Genomic DNA, 22,449 nt, shown 5'->3' with positions numbered 1-22,449 from the left:
AGGTGACACAGGTGACACAGGTGACACAGGAGGTGACACAGGTGACCCCAGGTGACACAGGTGACATTTCAGGGTGGCATGCTGGCCGTCAGGGAGAACAGGTACATGGTGCTGGCACAGGGGGTGACACAGGAGGTGACACAGGTGACACAGGTGACACAGGAGGTGACACAGGTGACCCCAGGTGACACAGGTGACATTTCAGGGTGGCATGCTGGCCGTCAGGGAGAACAGGTACATGGTGCTGGCACAGGGGGTGACACAGGGGGTGACACAGGAGTGGCTGTAGGTGACACAGGTGACCCTGGGGATGGCTGTAGGTGGCACAGGTGACCCAGGAGGTGACACAGGAGGTGTCCCCAGGTGTCCCCAGGTGACACAGGTGACATTTCAGGGTGGCATGCTGGCCGTCAGGGAGAACAGGTACATCGTGCTGGCACAGGGGGTGACACAGGGGGTGACACAGGTGACACAGGAGGTGTCACAGGTGACACAGGTGACACAGGGGTGGCTGTAGGTGACACAGGTGACACAGGGGGTGACACAGGTGACACAGGTGACCCTGGGGATGGCTGTAGGTGACCCTGGGGGTGACACAGGTGACACAGGTGTCCACAGGAGGTGACACAGGTGACATTGCAGGGTGGCATGCTGGCCGTCAGGGAGAACAGGTACATGGTGCTGGCACAGGGGGTGACACAGGGGTGGCTGTAGGTGACACAGGGGTGACACAGGTGACCCTGGGGATGGCTGTAGGTGACACAGGAGGTGACACAGGGGTGTCCCAGGTGTCCCCAGGTGACACAGGTGACATTTCAGGGTGGCATGCTGGCCGTCAGGGAGAGCAGGTACATCGTGCTGGCACAGGGGGTGACACAGGGGGTGACACAGGTGACACAGGAGGTGTCACAGGTGACACAGGTGACCCTGGGGATGGCTGGAGGTGTCCCAGGTGACACAGGAGGTGTCCCAGGTGTCCCCAGGTGACCCCAGGTGACACAGGTGACATTGCAGGGTGGCATGCTGGCCGTCAGGGTGAACAGGTACATGGTGCTGGCACAGGGGGTGACACAGGAGGTGACACAGGTGACACAGGTGACACAGGAGGTGACACAGGTGACCCCAGGTGACACAGGTGACATTTCAGGGTGGCATGCTGGCCGTCAGGGAGAACAGGTACATGGTGCTGGCACAGGGGGTGACACAGGAGGTGACACAGGTGACACAGGTGACACAGGAGGTGACACAGGTGACCCCAGGTGACACAGGTGACATTTCAGGGTGGCATGCTGGCTGTCAGGGAGAACAGGTACATGGTGCTGGCACAGGGGGTGACACAGGGGTGACACAGGTGACACAGGAGGTGACACAGGTGACACAGGTGACCCTGGGGATGTCTGGAGGTGTCCCAGGTGACACAGGAGGTGTCCCAGGTGTCCCCAGGTGTCCCCAGGTGACACAGGTGACATTGCAGGGTGGCATGCTGGCCGTCAGGGAGAACAGGTACATGGTGCTGGCACAGGGGGTGACACAGGTGACACAGGAGGTGACACAGGTGACACAGGTGACACAGGTGACACAGGAGGTGTCCCCAGGTGTCCCCAGGTGACACAGGTGACATTTCAGGGTGGCATGCTGGCCGTCAGGGAGAACAGGTACATGGTGCTGGCACAGGGGGTGACACAGGGGTGGCTCCAGGTGACACAGGTGACACAGGGGATGGCTGGAGGTGACAGAGGGGTGGCTGTAGGTGACACAGGTGACACAGGAGGTGACACAGGTGACATTTCAGGGTGGCATGCTGGCCGTCAGGGAGAACAGGTACATGGTGCTGGCACAGGGGGTGACACAGGAGGTGACACAGGAGTGGCTGTAGGTGACACAGGTGACACAGGGGATGGCTGTAGGTGTCCCAGGTGACACAGGTGACACAGGTGACACAGGAGGTGACACAGGTGACATTTCAGGGTGGCATGCTGGCCGTCAGGGAGAACAGGTACATCGTGCTGGCCAAGGATTTCGAGAAGGCGTACAAAACCGTCATCAAGAAGGACGAGCAGGAGCACGAGTTCTACAAGTGACACCTTGGGGACACCTGGGGACACCTGGGGACACCTGGGGACACCTGGGGACACCTGGGGACACCCTGGGGACACCTGGGGACACCTGGAATAAAGCTGAGACCGAATCCAGAGCGTCTGAACTTTATTGGGGACACCGAGAGGGACTTGGGGACATCCTTGGGGACACTGGGACACCCTTGGGGACACTGGGAGGGACTTGGGGACATCTCTGGGGACACTGGGAAGGATTTGGGGACCCTGGGACACCCCTGGGGACACTCTGGGGACACCTGGGGACACCTGGGGACACCTGGGGACACCTTGGGGACACTTTGGGGACATTGGGGACACCCTTGGGGACACCTGGGGACACCCAGAGACACCTGGGGACATCCTTGGGGACATTTTGGGGACACTGGGAGGGACTTGGGGACATTTTGGGGACACCGGGAAGGATTTGGGGACCCTGGGACACCCCTGGGGACACCTGGGGACACCCTGGGACACCCCTGGGGACACCCAGAGACACCTGGGGACATCCTTGGGGACACCTGGGGACACCCTGGGGACACTGGGCCACCCCTGGGGACCCTGGGAGGGACCTGGGGACATTCTGGGGACACTGAAAGGGACTTGGGGACATTTTGGGGACACCGGGAGGGACTTGGGGACATTTCGGGGACACCTGGGAAGGATTTGGGGACACTGGGACACCCCTGGGGACACTGGGAGGGACTTGGGGACACCCTTGGGGACATTTCGGGGACACTGGGAAGGATTTGGGGGCCCTGGGACACCCTTGGGGACATCAGGGACACCCTTGGGGACATCAGGAACACCCTTGGGGACCCTGGGACACCCTTGGGGACATTGGGGACACCCTTGGGGACATCAGGAACACCCTTGGGGACCCTGGGACACCCTTGGGGACATCGGGGACACCCTTGGGGACATCAGGGACACCCTTGGGGACATTGGGGACACCCTTGGGGACATTGGGGACACCCTTGGGGACACTGGGGACACTTTGGGGACATTGGGGACACCTTGGGGACATTGGGGACACCCTTGGGGACATCAGGGACACCCTTGGGGACACCGGGAGGGCCTTGGGGACATCGGGGACACCCTTGGGGACATTGGGGACACCCTTGGGGACATTGGGGACACCCTTGGGGACACTGGGGACACCCTTGGGGACATCGGGGACACCCTTGGGGACACCTGGGGACACCCTTGGGGACATTGGGGACACCCTTGGGGACATTGGGGACACCCTTGGGGACATCAGGGACACCCTTGGGGACACCGGGAGGGCCTTGGGGACATCGGGGACACCCTTGGGGACATTGGGGACACCCTTGGGGACATTGGGGACACCCTTGGGGACACTGGGGACACCCTTGGGGACATCGGGGACACCCTTGGGGACACCTGGGGACACCCTTGGGGACATTGGGGACACCCTTGGGGACATTGGGGACACCTTGGGGACACTGGGGACACCCTTGGGGACACCGGGAGGGCCTTGGGGACATTGGGGACACCCTTGGGGACACCGGGGACACCCTTGGGGACATTGGGGACACCTTGGGGACATCGCGACCCTTTGGGGACATTGGGGACACCCTTGGGGACATTGGGGACACCCTTGGGGACACCCTGGGGACACCCTTGGGGACATCAGGGACACCCTTGGGGACACTGGGGACACCCTTGGGGACACCCTTGGGGACACTGGGGACACCCTTGGGGACATCGGGGACACCCCTGGGGACATCGGGGACCCCCTTGGGGACATCGGGGACACCCTTGGGGACACTGGGACACCCTTGGGGACATCGGGACACCCTTGGGGACATCAGGGACACCCTTGGGGACATTGGGGACACCCTTGGGGACATTGGGGACACCTTTGGGGACATTGGGGACACCCTTGGGGACATTGGGACACTCTTGGGGACACTGGGGACACCCTTGGGGACACTGGGACACCTTGGGGACACCGGAAGGGCCTTGGGGACATCGGGGACACCCTTGGGGACATCGGGAGGGCCTTGGGGACATCGGGGACACCCTTGGGGACATTGGGGACACCCTTGGGGACATCGGGAGGGCCTTGGGGACATCGGGGACACCCTTGGGGACATTGGGGACACCCTTGGGGACATTGGGACACCCTTGGGGACATTGGGGACACCTTGGGGACATCAGGACACCCTTGGGGACATTGGGACACCCTTGGGGACATTGGGGACACCCTTGGGGACACTGGGACACCCTTGGGGACATTGGGGACACCCCTGGGGACATTGGGGACACCTTGGGGACATTGGGGACACTGGGGACACCTTGGGGACACCCTTGGGGACATTGGGGACACCTTGGGGACATCGGGGACACCTTGGGGACACCGGGGAGGCGCCAATTCCGCTTTGGGGGCGTGGCTTCGTTAAGCCCCGCCCACTCTCTGACGTCACCCGCTGGCCCCGCCCCCCGCTCCCCTCAGGCGCCGCAGTGCGCCGGGAGCGAGCGGAGCCGAAAAGAGCCGGAAAAAGCCGAAGGGAGCCGAGCGCCGCCGAAGCGCGACACGGAAAGAGCCGAACGGCGGAGCCGAAGCGGAGCCGAACCGGACCCTCCTGAGGGTCCGGCCATGCCTTGAAGCGGCTCCTCAGAGCCGTCCCGGCCTCTTCCTCCTCGTCCTCCTCATCCTCGTCCTCCTCCTGCGGCGGGGGAGGAGCCCATGGGCCGGGCTGGAGGCTGAGGGGCGGCCGGAGACGCTGAACTGGGCCCAAACTGGGCCAAACTGGGCCCAACTGGGCCCAACTGGGCCCAACTAGGCCGGAGGAATCGGAACCGAGCCGAAAAGAGCCGAGCGCGTCCGGAAAGAGCCGAAGCGGAATAAGCGGAACCGGGCCGGAAGTAAGCGGAGCGGACCGGAAATAGACGGAGAGACCGAACCGGGGCTCGGAAAGAGCCGAAAGGGTGCGGAAATTGCCGAAGGGGATCGGAAGTTGCCGAAGGGGTCCGGAAATTGCCGAAGTGCCGCCATGTTGCTGTGGCTTCTCCTCGGGCTCCTCGAGGGTGAGTTCGGGACCCCCCGAATGTCACCAAATGTCCTCAAAATGTCCCAAAATGTCCTCAAAATGTCCCAAAATGTCCCCAAATGTCCTCAAAATGTCACCTGGGGCTCTTCAAGGTCACCTGGGACCCCCAAAATGGCCCCAAATGTCCCCAAAATGGCCCTAAAATGTCACTTGGGACCCCCCAAATGTCCCCAAAATGGCCCAAAATGGCCCCAAATGTCCCCAAATGGCCCCAAAATGTCCCCAAATGTCCCCAAAATGTCCCCAAATGTCCTCAAAATGTCCCCAAAATGTCCCCAAAATGTCCCAAAATGTCACCTGGGACCCCCCAAATGTCCCCAAATGTCCCCAAAATGTCCCCAAATGGCCCCAAAATGTCCCAAAATGGCCCCAAATTCCCCCAAATTCCTCCCAAATTCCCCAAAATTCCCCCAAATTCCCCCAAAATGTTCCCAATGTCCCCAAAATGTCCCCAAAATGTCCCAAAATGTCCCAAAATGTCACCTGGGACCCCCCAAATGTCCCCAAATGTCCCCAAATGTCCCCAAAATGTCCCAAAATCTCCCAAAATGGCCCCAAAATGGCCCCAAATGTCCCCAAAATGTCCCAAAATGTCCCCAAATGTCCCCAAATGTCCTCAAAATGTCCCCAAATGTCTCAAAATGGCCCAAAATCTCCCAAAATGTCCCCAAAATGTCCCTAAATGTCCCCAAAATGTCCCCAAATGTCCCCAAAATGTCCCCAAAATGTCCCCAAATGTCCCCAAATGTCCCCAAATGTCCCCAAAATGTTCCCAAATGGCCCCAAAATGGCCCCAAAATGGCCCAAAATGTCCCCAAATGGCCCCAAAATGTCCCAAAATGGCCCCAAAATCTCCCAAAATGTCCCCAAATGGCCCCAAATGGCCCCAAATGTCCCAAAAAATGACCAAAAAATGGCCCCAAATGGCCCCAAAATGACCCCAAATGTCCCCAAATGTCCCCAAAATGTCCCCAAATGTCCCCAAAATGTCCCCAAATGGCCCCAAAATGTCCCCAAATGTCCCAAAATGTCCCAAAATGGCCCAAAATGTCCCCAAAATGTCCCCAAATGTCCCAAAATGTCCCAAAATGTCCCCAAATGTCCCCAAATGTCCCCAAATGTCCCCAAAATGTCCCCAAATGTCCCCAAAATGGCCCAAAATGTCCCCAAAATGTCCCCAAAATGTCCCCGAATGTCTCAAAATGTCCCAAAATCTCCCAAAATGTCCCCAAAATGTCCCCAAATGGGGAAATTTTGGGTCTTTTTGGGTCCATTTTGGGCTGGATTTTGATCATTTTTGCCCAAATTTTCACCATTTTCCCACCAAATTTCACCCAAATTTCACCAGAATTCCACCAAAATTCCAGGTTTTTTTGGGAATTCCGACATTCCTGATCTCCTTTAACTCCATCCCCATTTCTGGAGCCCTGGGAGTGAATTTTGGGTCTTTTTGGGACCATTTTGGGTTGGATTTTGATGCTTTTGGGGCAATTCTTGACCATTTTCCCACCAAATTTCGCCCAAATTTCACCAGAATTCCACCAAAATTCCAGGATTTTTTGGGAATTCCGACATTCCTGATCCTTCTTAACTTCATTCCCATTTCTGGAGCCCTGGGAGTGAATTTTGACTCTTTTTGGGACCATTTTGGGCTGGATTTCGATGCTTTTGGGGCAATTTTTGACCGTTTTCGAACCGAATTTCGCCCAAATTTCACCGGAATTTCACCAGAATTCCACCAAAATTCCAGGATTTTTTGGGAATTTTGCCATTCCTGACCCCCCTTAACTCCATCCCCATTTTTGGACTCCTGGGAGTGAATTTTGGGTCTTCTTCATCCATTTTGGGCTGAATTTCAGTGCCTTTTGCGCAAATTTTCACCATTTTCCCACCAAATTTCACCGAAATTTCACCAGAATTCCACCAAAATTCCAGGTTTTTTTGGGAATTCTGACATTCCTGATCCTTCTTTACTTCCTTCTGATTTTTGGAGCCCTGGGAGTGAATTTTGAGTCTTTTTGGGACCATTTTGGGCTGGATTTCGATGCTTTTTTCCCCCATTTTCACCATTTTCCCACCAAATTTCCTGGGATTTTTTTGGGAATTCCACCAAAATTCCAGGTTTTTTTGGGAATTCTGACATTCCTGACCCCCCTTAACTCCATCCCCATTTTTGGACTCCTGGGAGTGAATTTTGGGTCATTTTGGGACCATTTTGGGTTGAATTTTGATGCTTTTGGGGCAATTCTTGACCATTTTCCCACCAAATTTCCTGGGAATTTTTTGGGAATTCCATGGAAATTCCAGGATTTTTTGGGAATTCTGACATTCCTGACCCCCCTTTACTCCATCCCCATTTCTGGAGCCCTGGGAGTGAATTTTGGGTCATTTTGGGACCATTTTGGGCTGAATTTCGTTGCTTTTGGGGCAATTCTTGACCATTTTCCCACCAAATTTCGCCCAAATTTCACCAGAATTCCACCAAAATTCCAGGATTTTTTGGGAATTCCGACATTCCTGATCTCCCTTAACTCCATCCCCATTTTTGGACTCCTGGGAGTGAATTTTGAGTCTTTTTGGGATCATTTTGGGCTGAATTTCGTTGCTTTTTTCCCCCATTTTCACCATTTTCCCACCAAATTTCCTGGGAATTTTTTGGGAATTCCATGGAAATTCCAGGGTTTTTTTGGGAATTCTGACATTCCTGATCCTTCTTTACTTCCTTCCCATTTCTGGAGCCCTGGGAGTGAATCTTTGATCCATTTTGGGCTGGATTTCGATGCTTTTGGGGCAATTCTTGACCGTTTTCGAAGCGAATTTTGCCCAAATTTCACCGGAATTTCACCGGAATTTCGCCGGAATTCCACCAAAATTCCAGGATTTTTTGGGAATTCTGACATTCCTGATCCTTCTTTACTTCCTTGCCATTTCTGGAGCCCTGGGAGTGAATTTTGGGTCTTTTTGACCTATTTTGGATTGATTTTTGATGCTTTTTTCCCCCATTTTCACCATTTTCCCACCAAATTTCCTGGGAATTTTTTGGGAATTCCATGGAAATTCCAGGATTTTTTGGGAATTCTGACATTCCTGACCCCCCTTTACTTCCTTCTGATTTTTGGAGCTCTGGGAGTGAATTTTGGGTCTTTTTGGGACCATTTTGGGCTGGATTTCGTTGCTTTTGGGGCAATTCTTGACCATTTTCCCACCAAATTTCGCCCAAATTTCACCAGAATTCCATGGAAATTCCAAGTTTTTTTGGGAATTCCACCATTCCTAATCTTTCTTAACTCCATTCCTATTTCTGCAGCTCTGGGAGTGAATTTTGGGGCTGTTTTGGGTTGGATTTTGATGCTTTTGGGGCAATTTTTGACCGTTTTCGAACCGAATTTTGCCCAAATTTCATCGGAATTTCACTGGAATTCCACCAAAATTCCAAGTTTTTTCGGGAATTCCGACATTCCTGATCTCCTTTAACTCCATCCCCATTTTTGGACTCCTGGGAGTGAATTTTGGGTCTTTTTGGGACCATTTTGGGTTGAATTTCGTTGCTTTTGGGGCAATTCTTGACCATTTTCCCACCAAATTTCGCCCAAATTTCACCAGAATTCCACCAAAATTCCAGGATTTTTTGGGAATTCTGACATTCCTGACCCCCCTTTACTTCCTTCCCATTTTTGGACTCCTGGGAGTGAATTTTGGGTCTTTTTGGGACCATTTTGGGCTGAATTTCGTTGCTTTTGGGGCAATTCTTGACCATTTTCCCACCAAATTTTTCCCAAATTTCACCAGAATTCCACCAAAATTCCAGGATTTTTTGGGAATTCCGACATTCCTGATCCCCCTTTAACTCCATCCCCATTTTTGGACTCCTGGGAGTGAATTTTGGGTCTTTTTGGGACCATTTTGGGTTGAATTTCGTTGCTTTTGGGGCAATTCTTGACCATTTTCCCACCAAATTTCGCCCAAATTTCACCAGAATTCCACCAAAATTCCAGGTTTTTTGGGGAATTCTGACATTCCTGACCCCCCTTTACTTCCTTCTGATTTTTGGAGCCCTGGGAGTGAATTTTGGCTCTTTTTGGGACCATTTTGGGTTGAATTTTGATGCTTTTGGGGCAATTCTTGACCATTTTCCCACCAAATTTCGCTGGAATTTTTTGGGAATTCCATGGAAATTCCAGGATTTTTTGGGAATTCTGACATTCCTGACCCCCTTTAACTCCATCCCCATTTTTGGAGCTCTGGGAGTGAATTTTTGGGTCTTCTTCATCCATTTTTGGCTGGATTTTGATACTTTTTGCCCAAATTTTGACCATTTTCCCACCAAATTTCGCCCAAATTTCACTGGAATTCCTTGGAAATTCCAAGATTTTTTGGGAATTCTGTCATTTCTGATCCTTCTTAACCCCAATTCCATTTTTGGACTCCTGAGAGTGAATCTTTGATCCATTTTGGGCTGGATTTTGATGCCTTTTGCTCAAATTTTGATGTTTTTTGCACCGAATTTCGCTGGAATTTCGCCAGAATTTCTCCGGAATTCCATGGAAATTCCAAGTTTTTTTGGGAATCCAAACATTCCTGACTCCCCTTAACTCCATCCCCATTTTTGGACTCCTGGGAGTGAATTTTGGGTCTTTTTGGGACCATTTTGGGTTGAATTTCGATGCTTTTGGGGCAATTCTTGACCATTTTCCCACCAAATTTCGCCCAAATTTCACCAGAATTCCACCAAAATTCCAGGATTTTTTGGGAATTCTGCCATTCCTGACCCCCCTTTACTCCATCCCCATTTTTGGACTCCTGGGAGTGAATTTTGACTCTTTTTGGGACCATTTTGGGTTGGATTTCGTTGCTTTTAGGGCAATTCTTGACCATTTTCCCACCAAATTTCACCAGAATTCCAACAAAATTCCAGGATTTTTTGGGAATTTTGCCATTCCTGATCTCCTTTAACTCCATCCCCATTTTTGGACTCCTGGGAGTGAATTTTGGGTCTTTTTGGGACCATTTTGGGCTGAATTTCGTTGCTTTTGGGGCAATTCTTGACCATTTTCCCACCAAATTTCGCTGGAATTTTTTGGGAATTCCACCAAAATTCCAGGTTTTTTTGGGAATTCTGACATTCCTGACCCCCCCTTTACTCCATTCCCATTTCTGGACCCCTGAGAGTGAATTTTTGATCCATTTTGGGCTGGATTTCGTTGCTTTTGGGGCAATTCTTGACCGTTTTCGAAGCGAATTTTGCCCAAATTTCACCGGAATTTCACCGGAATTTTTTGGGAATTCCACCAAAATTCCAAGTTTTTTTGGGAATTCCGACCTTCCCGACCCTCCCTGCAGTTCCAGGAGCCCTGGGGGGCTGCGTGGAGGTGGCCTCGGGCACCGAGGCCGTGCTGGGCTCGCCCTTTCGGCTCCTCTGCATCGCCTGCAAGCGCCGCAGCGAGACCCCGGCCGAGGCCGAGAGCGAGTGGTTCTTCAGGGCTGAGGGGGCTGCCCAGTACCACAAGGTGACTGGGAGCACTGGGAGGGACTGGGAGGGGACTGGGAGGGGACTGGGGGGGGAGTGGGATGGACTGGGATAAACTGGGAGGGGATTGGGAGGGACTGGGAGGGACTGGGAGGGACTGGGATGGACTGGGAGGGACTGGGATAGGATTGAGATAAACTGGGATGGACTGGGAGGGACTGGGAGAGGACTGGGAGAGGATTGGGGGGGGATTGGAAGGGATTGGAGGGGAGTGAAAGGGGACTGGGAGGGACTGGGAGGGACTGGGAGGGACTGGGACGCACTGGGAGGGGATTGGGAGGGACTGGTATAAACTGGGAGGGGATTGGGAGGGACTGGGAGGGACTGGGAAGGGACTGGGATGGACTGGGAGGGAACTGGGATGGACTGGGAGGGACTGGGATGGACTAGGAGAGGATTGGGAGGGACTGGGAGGGGACTGGGATGGACTGGGAGGGACTGGGAGAGGATTGGGAGGGACTGGGAGGGACTGGGAGGGGACTGGGAGGGACTGGGAGGGGATTAGGAGGGACTGGGATGGACTGGAATGAACTGGGACAGACTGGGATGGACTGGGAGGGGACTGGGAGGGGACTGGGATGGACTGGGATGGACTGGGAGAGGATTGGGAGGGACTGGGAGGGACTGGGAGGGGAGTGAAAGGAAACTGGGATGGACTGGGAGGGAACTGGGAGGGAACTGGGAGGGACTGGGAGAGACTGGGGGGGACTGGGAGGGGATTGAGAGGAACTGGGATAAACTGGGAGGGGATTGAGAGGAACTGGGAGGAACTGGGAGGGACTGGGAGGGGATTGGGAGGGACTGGGAGGGGACTGGGATGGACTGGGACAGACTGGGATGGACTGGGAGGGAGTGGGAGGGGACTGGGATGGACTGGGAGGGGATTGGAGGGGAGTGAAGGGGAGTAAAGGGGACTGGGAGGAACTGGGAGGGACTGGGATGGACTGGGAGGGACTGGGAGGGACTGGGATGGGATTGAGATAAACTGGGATGGACTGGGAGGGACTGGGAGGGGATTGGGATGGACTGGGAGGGGATTGGGATGGACTGGGATAAACTGGGAGGGGACTGGGAGGGGATTGGAGGGGAGTGAAGGGGAACTGGGATGGACTGGGAGAGACTGGGAGGGACTAGGAGGGACTGGGAGGAACTGGGATGGACTGGGAGGGACTGGGGGGGAGTGGGATGGGATTGGGAGGGGACTGGGATGGACTGGGAGGAACTGGGAGGGACTGGGAGGGGACTGGGGGGGATTGGGATGGACTGGTATAAACTGGGAGGGGCTGGGAGGAACTGGGAGGGGACTGGGATGGTCTGGGAGAGGATTGGGAGGGACTGGGAGAAGATTGGGAGGGACTGGGAGGGGATTGGGATGGACTGGAATGAACTGGGACAGACTGGGATGGACTGGGAGGGACTGGGAGGGGACTGGGAGGGGACTGGGATAAACTGGGAGGGGATTGGGAGGGACTGGGATGGATTGGGAGGGACTGGGAGGGGATTGGGATGGACTGGGATAAACTGGGAGGGGATTGGGAGGGACTGGGAGGAACTGGGATGGACTGGGAGGGACTGGGAGGGGATTGGGGGGGAGTGAAAGGGGACTGGGAGGGACTGGGAGGGACTGGGAGGGAACTGGGAGGGGACTGGGAGGGGACTGGGATGGACTGGGATGGACTGGGAGGGGATTGGGAGGAACTGGGAGGAACTGGGAGGGACTGGGAGGGACTGGAAGGGACTGGGAGGGAACTGGGAGGGACTGCTGTGGCTTTATATTGGTTTATACTGGTTTATACCGGTTTATACTGGTGTGTACTGGTTTATACGGGTCTATACTGGTCCATACTGGTTCCTACTGGTTTCCCGCTCTCAGATCCTTCACTACAGCCCCGAGGAGGGCAAGTGGCCCAGTAACCAGTACTGGTCTATACTGGTTTATACTGGTCTATATTGATTTATATTGGTCCATAGTGGTCTATACTGGTCCATACTGGTTCATACTGGTTCATACTGGTTTTCCTGGCTCAGATCCTTCACTACAGCCCCGAGGAGGGCGAATGGCCCAGTAACCAATACTGGTTTATACTGATTTATATTGATTTATACGGGTCTATATTGCTTTATACGGGTCTATACTGGTCCATACTGGTCCATACTGGTTTATACTGGTTTATACTGGTTCCTACTGGTTTCCCCCTCTCAGATCCTTCACTACAGCCCCGAGGAGGGCGAGTGGGTGGCTCCTGGCCCCTTCCAGGGGCTGCTGGCCTGGAACGGCTCGCGGGGCACGCGGGACCTGCAGGATTTGTCGCTGTGGCTGCGCTCGGTGCAGCGCGAACACGCCGGCGCTTACGTGTGCGGCCTGCGGCGCAACCTGACCTTCGAGGGCTACACCTACAGCCTGGCCAGGAACCAGAGCCTCAGGCTGGCCGTGGTGGAGAAAGGTACTGGGATATACTGGGATATACTGGGAGGGACTGGGAGGTGGTTAGGAGTCACTGGGAGGCACTGGGAGGCACTGGGAACCAGTGGGAACAAGTGGGAGGGGACTGGGATGGGATTGGGAGGGGATTGGGAAGGGATTGGGAGTCACTGGGAGTCACTGGGAGGGACTGGGATGGACTGGGATATACTGGGAGGGGATTGGGATGGACTGGGAACCACTGGGAAGGGATTGGGATGGACTGGGATGGACTGGGATGGACTGGGAACCATTGGGAGGGCACTGGGATGGGAGGGGCTGCACCTACAGCCTGGCCAGGAACCAGAGCCTCAGGCTGGCCGTGGTGGAGAAAGGTACTGGGAGCCACTGGGATATACTGGGAGGTGGTTAGGAGTCACTGGGAGTCACTGGGAACCAGTGGGAACAACTGGGAGGGCATTGGGAGGGGATTGGGAGGGGATTGGGAGTCACTGGGAACCACTGGGAGGGACTGGGATGGACTGGGAGGGGACTGGGATGGACTGGGATGGACTGGGAGGGGAGTGGGAACCAGTGGGAGGGGATTGGGATGGACTGGGAGGGACTGGGATGGACTGGGAGTCACTGGGATGGGAGGGGCTGCACCTACAGCCTGGCCAGGAACCAGAGCCTCAGGCTGGCCGTGGTGGAGAAAGGTACTGGGAGCCACTGGGATATACTGGGAGCGACTGGGAATCACTGGGAGGGGCTTAGGAGTCACTGGGAGTCACTGGGAACCAGTGGGAGGGGATTAGGATGGACTGGGAGGGACTGGGAGTTACTGGGGTGGGAGGGGTTGCACCTACAGCCTGGCCAGGAACCAGAGCCTCAGGCTGGCCGTGGTGGAGAAAGGTACTGGGAGGCACTGGGATATACTGGGAGGGACTGGGAATCACTGGGATATACTGGGAGGTGGTTAGGAGTCACTGGGAGTCACTGGGAGTCACTGGGAACCAGTGGGAGTCACTGGGAGGGGATTGGGAGGGGATTGGGATGGACTGGGAACCACTGGGAGGGGATTGGGATGGACTGGGAGGGGACTGGGAACCACTGGGAACCAGTGGGAGGGGATTGGGAGGGACTGGGATGGACTGGGAGTCACTGGGAGTCACTGGGATGGGACTGGGAGTTACTGGGAGTCACTGGGATGGGAGGGGCTGCACCTACAGCCTGGCCAGGAACCAGAGCCTCAGGCTGGCCGTGGTGGAGAAAGGTACTGGGATATACTGGGAGGGACTGGGAACCACTGGGAGGGGACTGGGAAGGACTGGGAGGGACTGGGAGATTTTTCCCAGGATTTTTTCCTGGAATTTTTCCCCATGGATTTCCCCAGAATTTTTCCCAGAATTTTTCCCCTGGAATTTTTCCCCATCGATTTTCCCCAGAATTTTTCCCCCTGGGATTTTTCCCAGAATTTTTCCCCCTGGGATTTTTCCCAGAATTTTTCCCCCAGAATTTTTTCCCTGTGGATTTTCCCCAGAATTTTTCCCCCATGGATTTTTCCTGGAATTTTTCCCCTGTAGAATTTTTTCCCCTTGGATTTTTCCCAGAATTTTTTCCCCATGGATTTCCCCAGAATTTTTCCCCCAGAATTTTTCCCCTTGGATTTTTCCCAGGATTTTTCCCTGTGGATTTTTTCCTGGGATTTTTCCCTATGGATTTTTCCCATTATTTTTCCCCAGGAATTTTTCCCCCTTGGATTTTCCCCAGGATTTTTCCCCCAGAATTTTTTGCCTGGGAATTTTTCCCCTTGGATTTTTCCCAGGATTTTTCCCCTTGGATTTTTCCCAGGATTTTTCCCTGTGGATTTTTTCCCGGGATTTTTCCCAGAATTTTTCCCATTATTTTTCCCTGGGAATTTTCCCCTGTAGATTTTTCCCGGGATTTTTCCCCTGGAATTCCCCAGGATTTTTCCCCCTTGGATTTTTCCCGGAATTTTTCCCCCAGAATTTTTCCCCCAGGATTTTTCCCAGAATTTTTCCCCCCATGGATTTCCCCAGAATTTTTCCCCCAGAATTTTTCCCCTTGTATTTTTCCCAGAATTTTTTCCCCAGGATTTTTCCCCATGGATTTTTCCCGGAATTTTTCCCCATGGATTTTTCCTGGAATTTTTCCCCCATAATTTTTCCCCCAGAATTTTTTCCCCGGAATTTTTTCCCAGAACTTTTCCCCCTTGGATTTTTCCCAGGATTTTCCCCCTTGGATTTTTCCCAGAATTTTTCCCCTGGGATTTTTCCCAGAATTTTTCCCCCTTGGATTTCCCCCAGAATTTTTTCCCAGAATTTTTCCCCTTGGATTTTTCCCAGAATTTTTCCCCCCATAATTTTTTCCCCAGGATTTTTTCCCCTGGAATTTTTCCCCTGGAATTTTTCCTGGAATTTTTCCCCCAGAATTTTTCCCCCTGGAATTTTTCCCCTGGGAATTTCTCCCAGAATTTTTTCCCCTGGGATTTTCCCCAGGATTTTTCCCCCAGAATTTTTCCCCTGGGAATTTTTCCCCTGGGATTTTTCCCAGAATTTTTCCCCCAGAATTTTTTCCCTGTGGATTTTTCCCAGAATTTTTCCCCGTGGATTTTTCCTGGAATTTTTCCCCTGTAGAATTTTTTCCCCTGGGATTTTTCCCAGGATTTTTCCCTGTGGATTTTTTCCTGGGATTTTTCCCTATGGATTTTTCCCAGAATTTTTCCCCGGGAATTTTCCCCTGTAGATTTTTCCCGGGATTTTTCCCCCGGAATTCCCCAGGATTTTTCCCCCATGGATTTTTCCTGGAATTTTTCCCCCAGAATTTTTTCCCCTGGAATTTTTCCCAGAATTTTTCCCCCATGGATTTTCCCTGGAATTTTTCCCCCAGAATTTTTTCCCCTGGAATTTTCCCCCATGGATTTTTCCTGGAATTTTTCCCCATGGATTTTCCCCAGAATTTTTCCCCCCATGGATTTCCCCAGAATTTTTTCTGAGGAATTTTTCCCCTTGGATTTTTCTCAGGATTTTTTCCCTGGGAACTTTCCCCTGGAATTTTTCCCCTGGAATTTTTCCCCTGGAATTTTTCCCAGAATTTTTCCCCCATGGATTTTTCCTGGATTTTTTCCCCAGGAATTTTTCCCCCAGAATTCCCCAGGATTTTTCCCCCAGAATTTTTTCCCCCGGGAATTTTCCCCCGTAGATTTTTCCCGGAATTTTTCCCTCAGGAATCCCAGGAATTTTCCCGCTCTCTCTCTCTCCTCCCCCAGCGCGCCGCGACCTGGCCTCCATCGTCTCCGAGATCCTCATGTACGTCCTCATCGTCGTCCTCACGCTCTGGCTCGCCGCCGAGATGCTCTACTGCTACCGCAAGGTGGCGGCCGCCTCCCCGCCCCCCGACAGCGCGTGAGTGGGCGGGGCCGGAAGGGGCGGGGCCGGAAGGGGCGTGGCCTCAAGAGGGGAAAAAATCCGGGTGAAAATTGGGTGAAAATCGGGTGAAAAATGAGGAAAATTGGAAAAAATTCGGATGAGAAATGGGGAAATTAAAAGAAATTAAAATGTGGTTATAAACGGAAGGGGCGGGGCTTGAGGGTTTAGGGGGCGGGGCTTGAGTGGGCGTGGCCGGAAGGGGGCGTGGCCTCGATAGGGAAAAAATCCGGGTGAAAATTGGGTGAAAAATGAGGAAAATTGAAAGAAATTCGGATGAGAAATGGGAAAATTAAAGGGGTTTTAGAACCGGAAGGGGCGTGGCCGGAATGGGGCGTGGCCGGAAGGAGCGTGGCCTCAAGAGGGGAAAAAAATCCGGGTGAAAATTGGGTGAAAAATGAGGAAAATTGGAAAAAATTCGGATGAGAAATGGGGAAATTAAAGGAAATTAAAGGGGTTTTAGAACCGGAAGGGGCGGGGCTTGAGGATTTAGGGGGCGGGGCTTGAGTGGGCGGGGCCGGAAGGGGCGTGGCCGGAAAGGGGCGTGGCCTCGAGAGGGGAAAAAATCCGGGTGAAAATTGGGTGAAAATCGGGTGAAAAATGAGGAAAATTGGAAGAAATTCGGATGAGAAATGGGGAAATTAAAGGGGTTTTAGAACCGGAAGGGGCGTGGCCGGAAGGGGCGTGGCCTCGAGAGGGAAAAAATCCGGGTGAAAATCGGGTGAAAAATGGGAAAATTGGAAGAAATGGGGAAATTAAAGGAAATTAAAGGGGTTTTAGAACCGGAAGGGGCGGGGCTTGAGTGGGCGGGGCCGGAAGGGGCGTGGCCGGAAGGGGCGTGGCCTCAAGAGGGGAAAAAAATCCGGGTGAAAATTGGGTGAAAAATGAGGAAAATTGGAAGAAATTTGGATGAGAAATGGGAAAATTAAAGGAAATTAAAGGGGTTTTAGAACCGGAAGGGGCGTGGCCGGAAGGGGCGTGGCCGGAAGGGGCGGGGCCTCAAGAGGGGAAAAAATCCGGGTGAAAATTGGGTGAAAAATGAGGAAAATTGGAAGAAATTTGGATGAGAAATGGGGAAATTAATTTAAATTTAAGAGGTTTTAGAACCGGAAGGGGCGGGGCTTGAGGGTTTTGGGGGCGTGGCTTTGAGTGGGCGTGGCCAGAAGGGGCGTGGCCTCAAGAGGGAAAAATCTGGGTGAAAATCAGGTTAAAAATGGGAAAATTAAGGAAAATTAAAGGAAATTAAAGGGGTTTTGGAACCGGAAGGGGCGTGGCCTGGGGTTTGGGGGCGGGGCTTGAGTGGGCGTGGCCGGAAGGGGCGGAGCTTCCAGGGGGAAAAAATCTGGGTGAAAATTGGGTGAAAAATGAGGACAATTTGAAGAAATTTGGATGAGAAATAGGAAAAATAAAAGGGTTTTAGAACCGGAAGGGGCGGGGCTTGAGGGTTTTTGGGGCGTGGCCGGAAGGGGCGTGGCCGGAAGGGGCGTGGCCTCGATAGGGGAAAAATCCGGGTGAAAATTGGGTGAAAAATGAGGAAAATTGGAAGAAATTCGGATGAGAAATGGGGAAATTAAAGGAAATTAAAGGGGTTTTAGAACCGGAAGGGGCGGGGCTTGAGGGTTTGGGGGCGGGGCTTGAGGGGGCGTGGCCGGAAGGGGCGGGGCCTCAAGAGGGAAAAAATCCGGGTGAAAATTGGGTGAAAAATGGGAAAATTAAGGGAAATTAAAGGAAATTAAAGGAAATTAAAGGAAATTAAAGAAAATTAAGGAAAATTAAAGGAAATTAAAGGAAATTAAAGAAAATTAAGGAAAATTAAAGGAAATTAAAGGAAATTAAAGGAAATTAAAGAAAATTAAGGAAAATTAAAGGAAATTAAAGGAAATTAAAGGAAATCAAAGAAAATTAAGGAAAATTAAAGGAAATTAAAGGAAATTAAAGAAAATTAAGGAAAATTAAAGGAAAATTAAAGGAAATCAAAGAAAATTAAGGAAAATTAAAGGAAATTAAAGGGAATTAAAGGAAATTAAAGGAAATTAAAGGAAATTAAGGAAAATTAAAGGAAATTAAAGGAAATTAAAGGAAATTAAAGAAAATTAAGGGAAATTAAAGGAAATTAAAGGAAATTAAAGAAAATTAAAGAAAATTAAGGAAAATTAAAGAAAATTAAAAGAAATTAAAGGAAATTAAAGGAAATTAAAAGAAATTAAAGGGGTTTTATAAGAAAAAAGGGGCGGGGTTTAGGGTTGGGGGCGGGGCTTAAAGGAAGGGGGATTTTGGGGCATTTTGGGTGGAATTTTGGGGATTTTTAGGGTGGAATTTTGGGGGATTTTGGGTGGAATTTTGGGGGATTTTGGGACATTTTTATTGGAATTTTGGGTGGAATTTTGGGGGATTTTTGGGGGGATTTTGGGAGATTTTGGGTGGAATTTTTGGGGTTTTTTGGGTGGAATTTTGGGGGATTTTGGGGTTTTTTGGGTGGAATTTTGAGGGATTTTGGGTGGAATTTTGGGTTTTTTAGGGTGGAATTTTGGGCGGAATTTTGGGTGATTTTGGGTGGATTTTGGGGTTTTTTGGGTGGAATTTTGGGGGATTTGGGGTGGAATTTGGGAGATTTTTGGGTGGAATTTTGGGGTTTTTAGGGTGGAATTTTGGGAGATTTTTGGGTGGAATTTTGTGTGGATTTTAGGGCATTTTAGGGGTGGAATTTTGGGGTTTTTAGGGTGGAATTTTGGGGGATTTTTGGGGGGATTTTGGGACATTTTTGGGTGGAATTTTGGGATTTTTTTAGGGTGGAATTTTGGGAAATTTTGGGTGGAATTTTGGGAGATTTTGGGTGGAATTTTGGAGGATTTTTTGGGTGGAATTTTGGGAGATTTTGGGGTGGAATTTTGGGGGATTTTGGGTGGAATTTTGGGGGATTTTGGGACATTTTGGATCTGAATTTTAGGGTTTTTTAGAGTGGAATTTTGGGGCATTTTTGGGTGGAATTTTGGGGAATTTTTGGGTGGATTTTGGGGGGATTTGGGGACTTTTTTGGGCGGAATTTTGGGGGATTTGGGGACATTTTTATTGGAATTTTAGGGTGGAATTTTGTGAGATTTTGGGTGGAATTTTCGGGGATTTTTGGTGGATTTTTGGGTGGAATTTTGGGGAATTTTGGGTGGAATTTTGGGGATTTTGGTTGGAATTTTGGAGGATTTTTTGTGTGGAATTTTGGGGGATTTTGGGTGGAATTTTGGGGGATTTTGGGTGGAATTTTGGGGGATTTTGGGTGGAATTTTGGGGATTTTGGGGTGGATTTTTGCAGGAATTGGGGACATTTTTAGGTGGAATTTGAGGGTTTTTTAGGGGGGATTTTGGGGCATTTTTGTGTGGAATTTTGGGGATTTTTGGGTGGATTTTGGGGGGATTTGGGGACTTTTTTGGGTGGAATTTTGGGGGATTTGGGGACATTTTTATTGGAATTTTAGGGTGGAATTTTGGGAGATTTTGGGTGGAATTTTAGGAGTTTTTTGGGTGGAATTTTGGGACATTTTCGGGTGGAATTTTAGGGTTTTTTAGAGTGGAATTTTGGGGGATTTTGGGTGGAATTTTAGGGTTTTTTAGAATGGAGTTTTGGGGGATTTTGGGTGGAATTTTGGGGGATTTTGGGACATTTTGGGTGGAATTTTGGGGGATTTTGTGTGGAATTTTTGGGGATTTTGGGTGGAATTTTGGGGGATTTGGGGTGGAATTTTGGGACATTTTTGGGTGGAATTTTGGAGGATTTTTGGGTGGAATTTTGGGGTTTTTTTGGGTGGAATTTTTGGGATTTTGGGGTTTTTTTGGTGGAATTTTTTGGATTTTGGGGGTTTTTGGGGTTCCCGAATTCGGGAGCCCCTCCCCCACCCCGAATTTCTCCCCTCCCCCCCCCCCAGCTCCGAGTACCTGGCCATCACCTCGGAGAGCAAAGAGAACTGCGGCGGCGTCCAGGTGGCCGAGTGACCCCTGAGTGACCCTGAGTGACCCCTGAGTGACCCCTGAGTGACCTCAGTGACCCCTGAGTGACCCCTGAGTGACCCCTGAGTGACCCTGAGTGACCCCTGAGTGACCCCTGAGTGACCCTGAGTGACCCTGAGTGACCCCTGAGTGACCTCAATGACCCCTGAGTGACCCTGAGTGACCCCTGAGTGACCCCTGAGTGACCTTTGAGTGACCCCAATGACCCCTGAGTGATCCCTGAGTGACCCCAATGACCCCTGAGTGACCCTGAGTGACCCCTGAGTGACCCCAATGACCCCTGAGTGACCCCTGAGTGACCCCTGAGTGAACCCTGAGTGACCTCAATGACCCCTGAGTGACCCCTGAGTGACCCTGAGTGACCTTTGAGTGACCCTTGAGTGACCCCTGAGTGACCCGAGTGACCCCTGAGTGACCCCTGAGTGACCCCTGAGTGACCTCAATTACCCGAGTGACCCCTGAGTGACGCTGAGTGACCCCTGAGTGACCCCAATGACCCCTGGGTGACCCCTGAATGACCCCTGAGTGACCCTGAGTGACCCCTGAGTGACCCCTCAGTGACCCTGAGTGACCCTGAGTGACCTTTGAGTGACCCCTGAGTGACCCCTGAGTGACCCTGAGTGACCCTGAGTGACCTCAATGACCCCTGAGTGACCCTGAGTGACCCTGAGTGACCCCTGAGTGACCCCTGAGTGACCCTGAGTGACCCTGAGTGACCTCAATGACCCCTGAGTGACCCCTGAGTGACCCTGAGTGACCCTGAGTGACCCCTGAGTGACCCCTGAGTGACCTCAATGACCCCTGAGTGACCCCTGAGTGACCTCAATTACCCCTGAGTGACCCCTGAGTGACCCCTGAGTGACCCTGAGTGACCTTTGAGTGACCCCTGAGTGACCCAGAGTGACCCTGAGTGACCTTTGAGTGACCCTTGAGTGACCTCAATGACCCCTGAGTGACCCCTGAGTGACCCCTGAGTGATCTCAATGACCCCTGAGTGACCCCTGAGTGACCCTGAGTGACCCCTGAGTGACCCTGAGTGACCCCTGAGTGACCCCTGAGTGACCCCTGAGTGACCCTGAGTGACCCCTGAGTGACCCCTGAGTGACCACTGAGTGACCTCAATGACCCTGGAGTGACCCTGGGTGACCCCTGAGTGACCCTCAGCGACCCCTCAGTGACCCCTGAGTGACCCTCAGTGACCTCAGTGACCCTGAGTGACCCTGAGTGACCCCTGAGTGACCCTGAGTGACCCCTGAGTGACCCTGAGTGACCCCAATGACCCCTGAGTGACCCTGAGTGACCCCTGAGTGACCCCTGAGTGACCCTGAGTGACCCCTGAGTGACCCTGAGTGACCTCAATGACCCCTGAGTGACCCTGAGTGACCCCTCAGTGACCCCTGAGTGACCCTGAGTGATCCCTGAGTGACCCCTGAGTGACCCTGAGTGACCTTTGAGTGACCCTTGAGTGACCCCAATGACCCCTGAGTGACTCCTGAGTGACCCTGAGTGACCCTGAGTGACCCCTGAGTGACCCCTGAGTGACCTCAATGACCCCTGAGTGACCCCTGAGTGACCCTGAGTGACCCCTGAGTGACCCCCAAGTGAGCCCTGAGTGACCCTGAGTGACCCCTGAGTGACCTCAATGACCCCCGAGTGACCCCTGAGTGACCCCTGAGTGACCCTGAGTGACCCCTGAGTGACCCTGAGTGACCCCTGAGTGACCCTGGGTGACCCCTGAGTAACCCCTGAGTGACCCTGAGTGACCCCTGAGTGACCCTCAGTGACCTCAGTGACCCCTGAGTGACCTCTGAGTGACCCTGAGTGACCCCTGAGTGACCCCAATGACCCCTGGGTGACCCTGAGTGACCCCTGAGTGACCCTGAGTGACCCCTGAGTGATCCCTGAG

General features: G+C 52.4%; 2 protein-coding genes and 2 long non-coding RNA genes across 13 annotated transcripts in view; 2 read left to right on the top strand and 2 right to left on the bottom strand.

The window, feature by feature from the left end:
- Positions 1–2,081, top strand: part of PSMC4 (proteasome 26S subunit, ATPase 4) — a 32,260-nt gene extending 30,179 nt beyond the window's left edge. Inside the window, exon 11 of the mRNA XM_058860068.1 lies at positions 1,968–2,081. Coding sequence (XP_058716051.1) covers positions 1,968–2,081 — 114 coding nt within the window. The remainder of the gene's footprint in view (positions 1–1,967) is intronic.
- Positions 1,966–3,757, bottom strand: LOC131590184 (uncharacterized). 2 transcript variants are annotated; one of them, XR_009280008.1, is made up of 3 exons: positions 3,713–3,757; positions 2,146–2,166; positions 1,966–2,105 (listed from the first exon to the last, which is right to left on the bottom strand). It is a non-coding gene; the product is annotated as an uncharacterized LOC131590184 (long non-coding RNA). The 2 variants fall into 2 exon arrangements; XR_009280007.1 differs by lacking the exon at positions 3,713–3,757 and adding an exon at positions 2,415–2,442 and having other exon boundaries at positions 1,975–2,115.
- Positions 3,758–4,556: 799 nt separating this feature from the next.
- Positions 4,557–21,876, top strand: SCN1B (sodium voltage-gated channel beta subunit 1). Of its 9 annotated transcripts, XM_058860088.1 has the most exons (7): positions 4,557–5,147; positions 10,511–10,677; positions 12,901–13,141; positions 16,388–16,523; positions 20,462–20,516; positions 20,936–20,972; positions 21,765–21,796. In XM_058860088.1, exons 1-6 carry the CDS (start codon positions 5,114–5,116, stop codon positions 20,936–20,938), a joined length of 636 nt encoding a protein of 211 aa, XP_058716071.1. In that variant the 5' UTR covers positions 4,557–5,113; the 3' UTR covers positions 20,939–20,972; positions 21,765–21,796. The 9 variants fall into 9 exon arrangements, with proteins under 9 accessions (XP_058716071.1, XP_058716068.1, XP_058716066.1 ...); XM_058860085.1 differs by lacking the exons at positions 20,936–20,972; positions 21,765–21,796 and adding an exon at positions 21,858–21,876 and having other exon boundaries at positions 20,462–20,542; XM_058860083.1 differs by lacking the exon at positions 20,936–20,972 and having other exon boundaries at positions 20,462–20,542; positions 21,775–21,818.
- Positions 20,462–21,099, bottom strand: LOC131590185 (uncharacterized). Its single transcript, XR_009280009.1, has 3 exons — positions 20,982–21,099; positions 20,856–20,930; positions 20,462–20,572 (listed from the first exon to the last, which is right to left on the bottom strand). It is a non-coding gene; the product is annotated as an uncharacterized LOC131590185 (long non-coding RNA).
- Positions 21,877–22,449: the final 573 nt, after the last annotated feature.

The sequence above is a fragment of the Poecile atricapillus genome, chromosome 32 (genome assembly GCF_030490865.1).
Source record: "Poecile atricapillus isolate bPoeAtr1 chromosome 32, bPoeAtr1.hap1, whole genome shotgun sequence".
Lineage (NCBI taxonomy): Eukaryota > Metazoa > Chordata > Aves > Passeriformes > Paridae > Poecile > Poecile atricapillus.
Note: the sequence above shows the minus strand (reverse complement) of the source record. Positions and strands in the feature narration are given on the sequence as shown.

Bases quoted from the DNA above. Each gene is read 5' to 3' on its own strand.
- SCN1B (XM_058860085.1), top strand. From the start codon at position 5,114: ATGTTGCTGTGGCTTCTCCTCGGGCTCCTCGAGG. The intron at 5,148-10,510 runs GTGAGTTCGGGA...CCCTCCCTGCAG, and splicing joins TCTCCTCGGGCTCCTCGAGG to TTCCAGGAGCCCTGGGGGGC. The intron at 13,142-16,387 runs GTACTGGGATAT...CTCCTCCCCCAG, and splicing joins GCTGGCCGTGGTGGAGAAAG to CGCGCCGCGACCTGGCCTCC.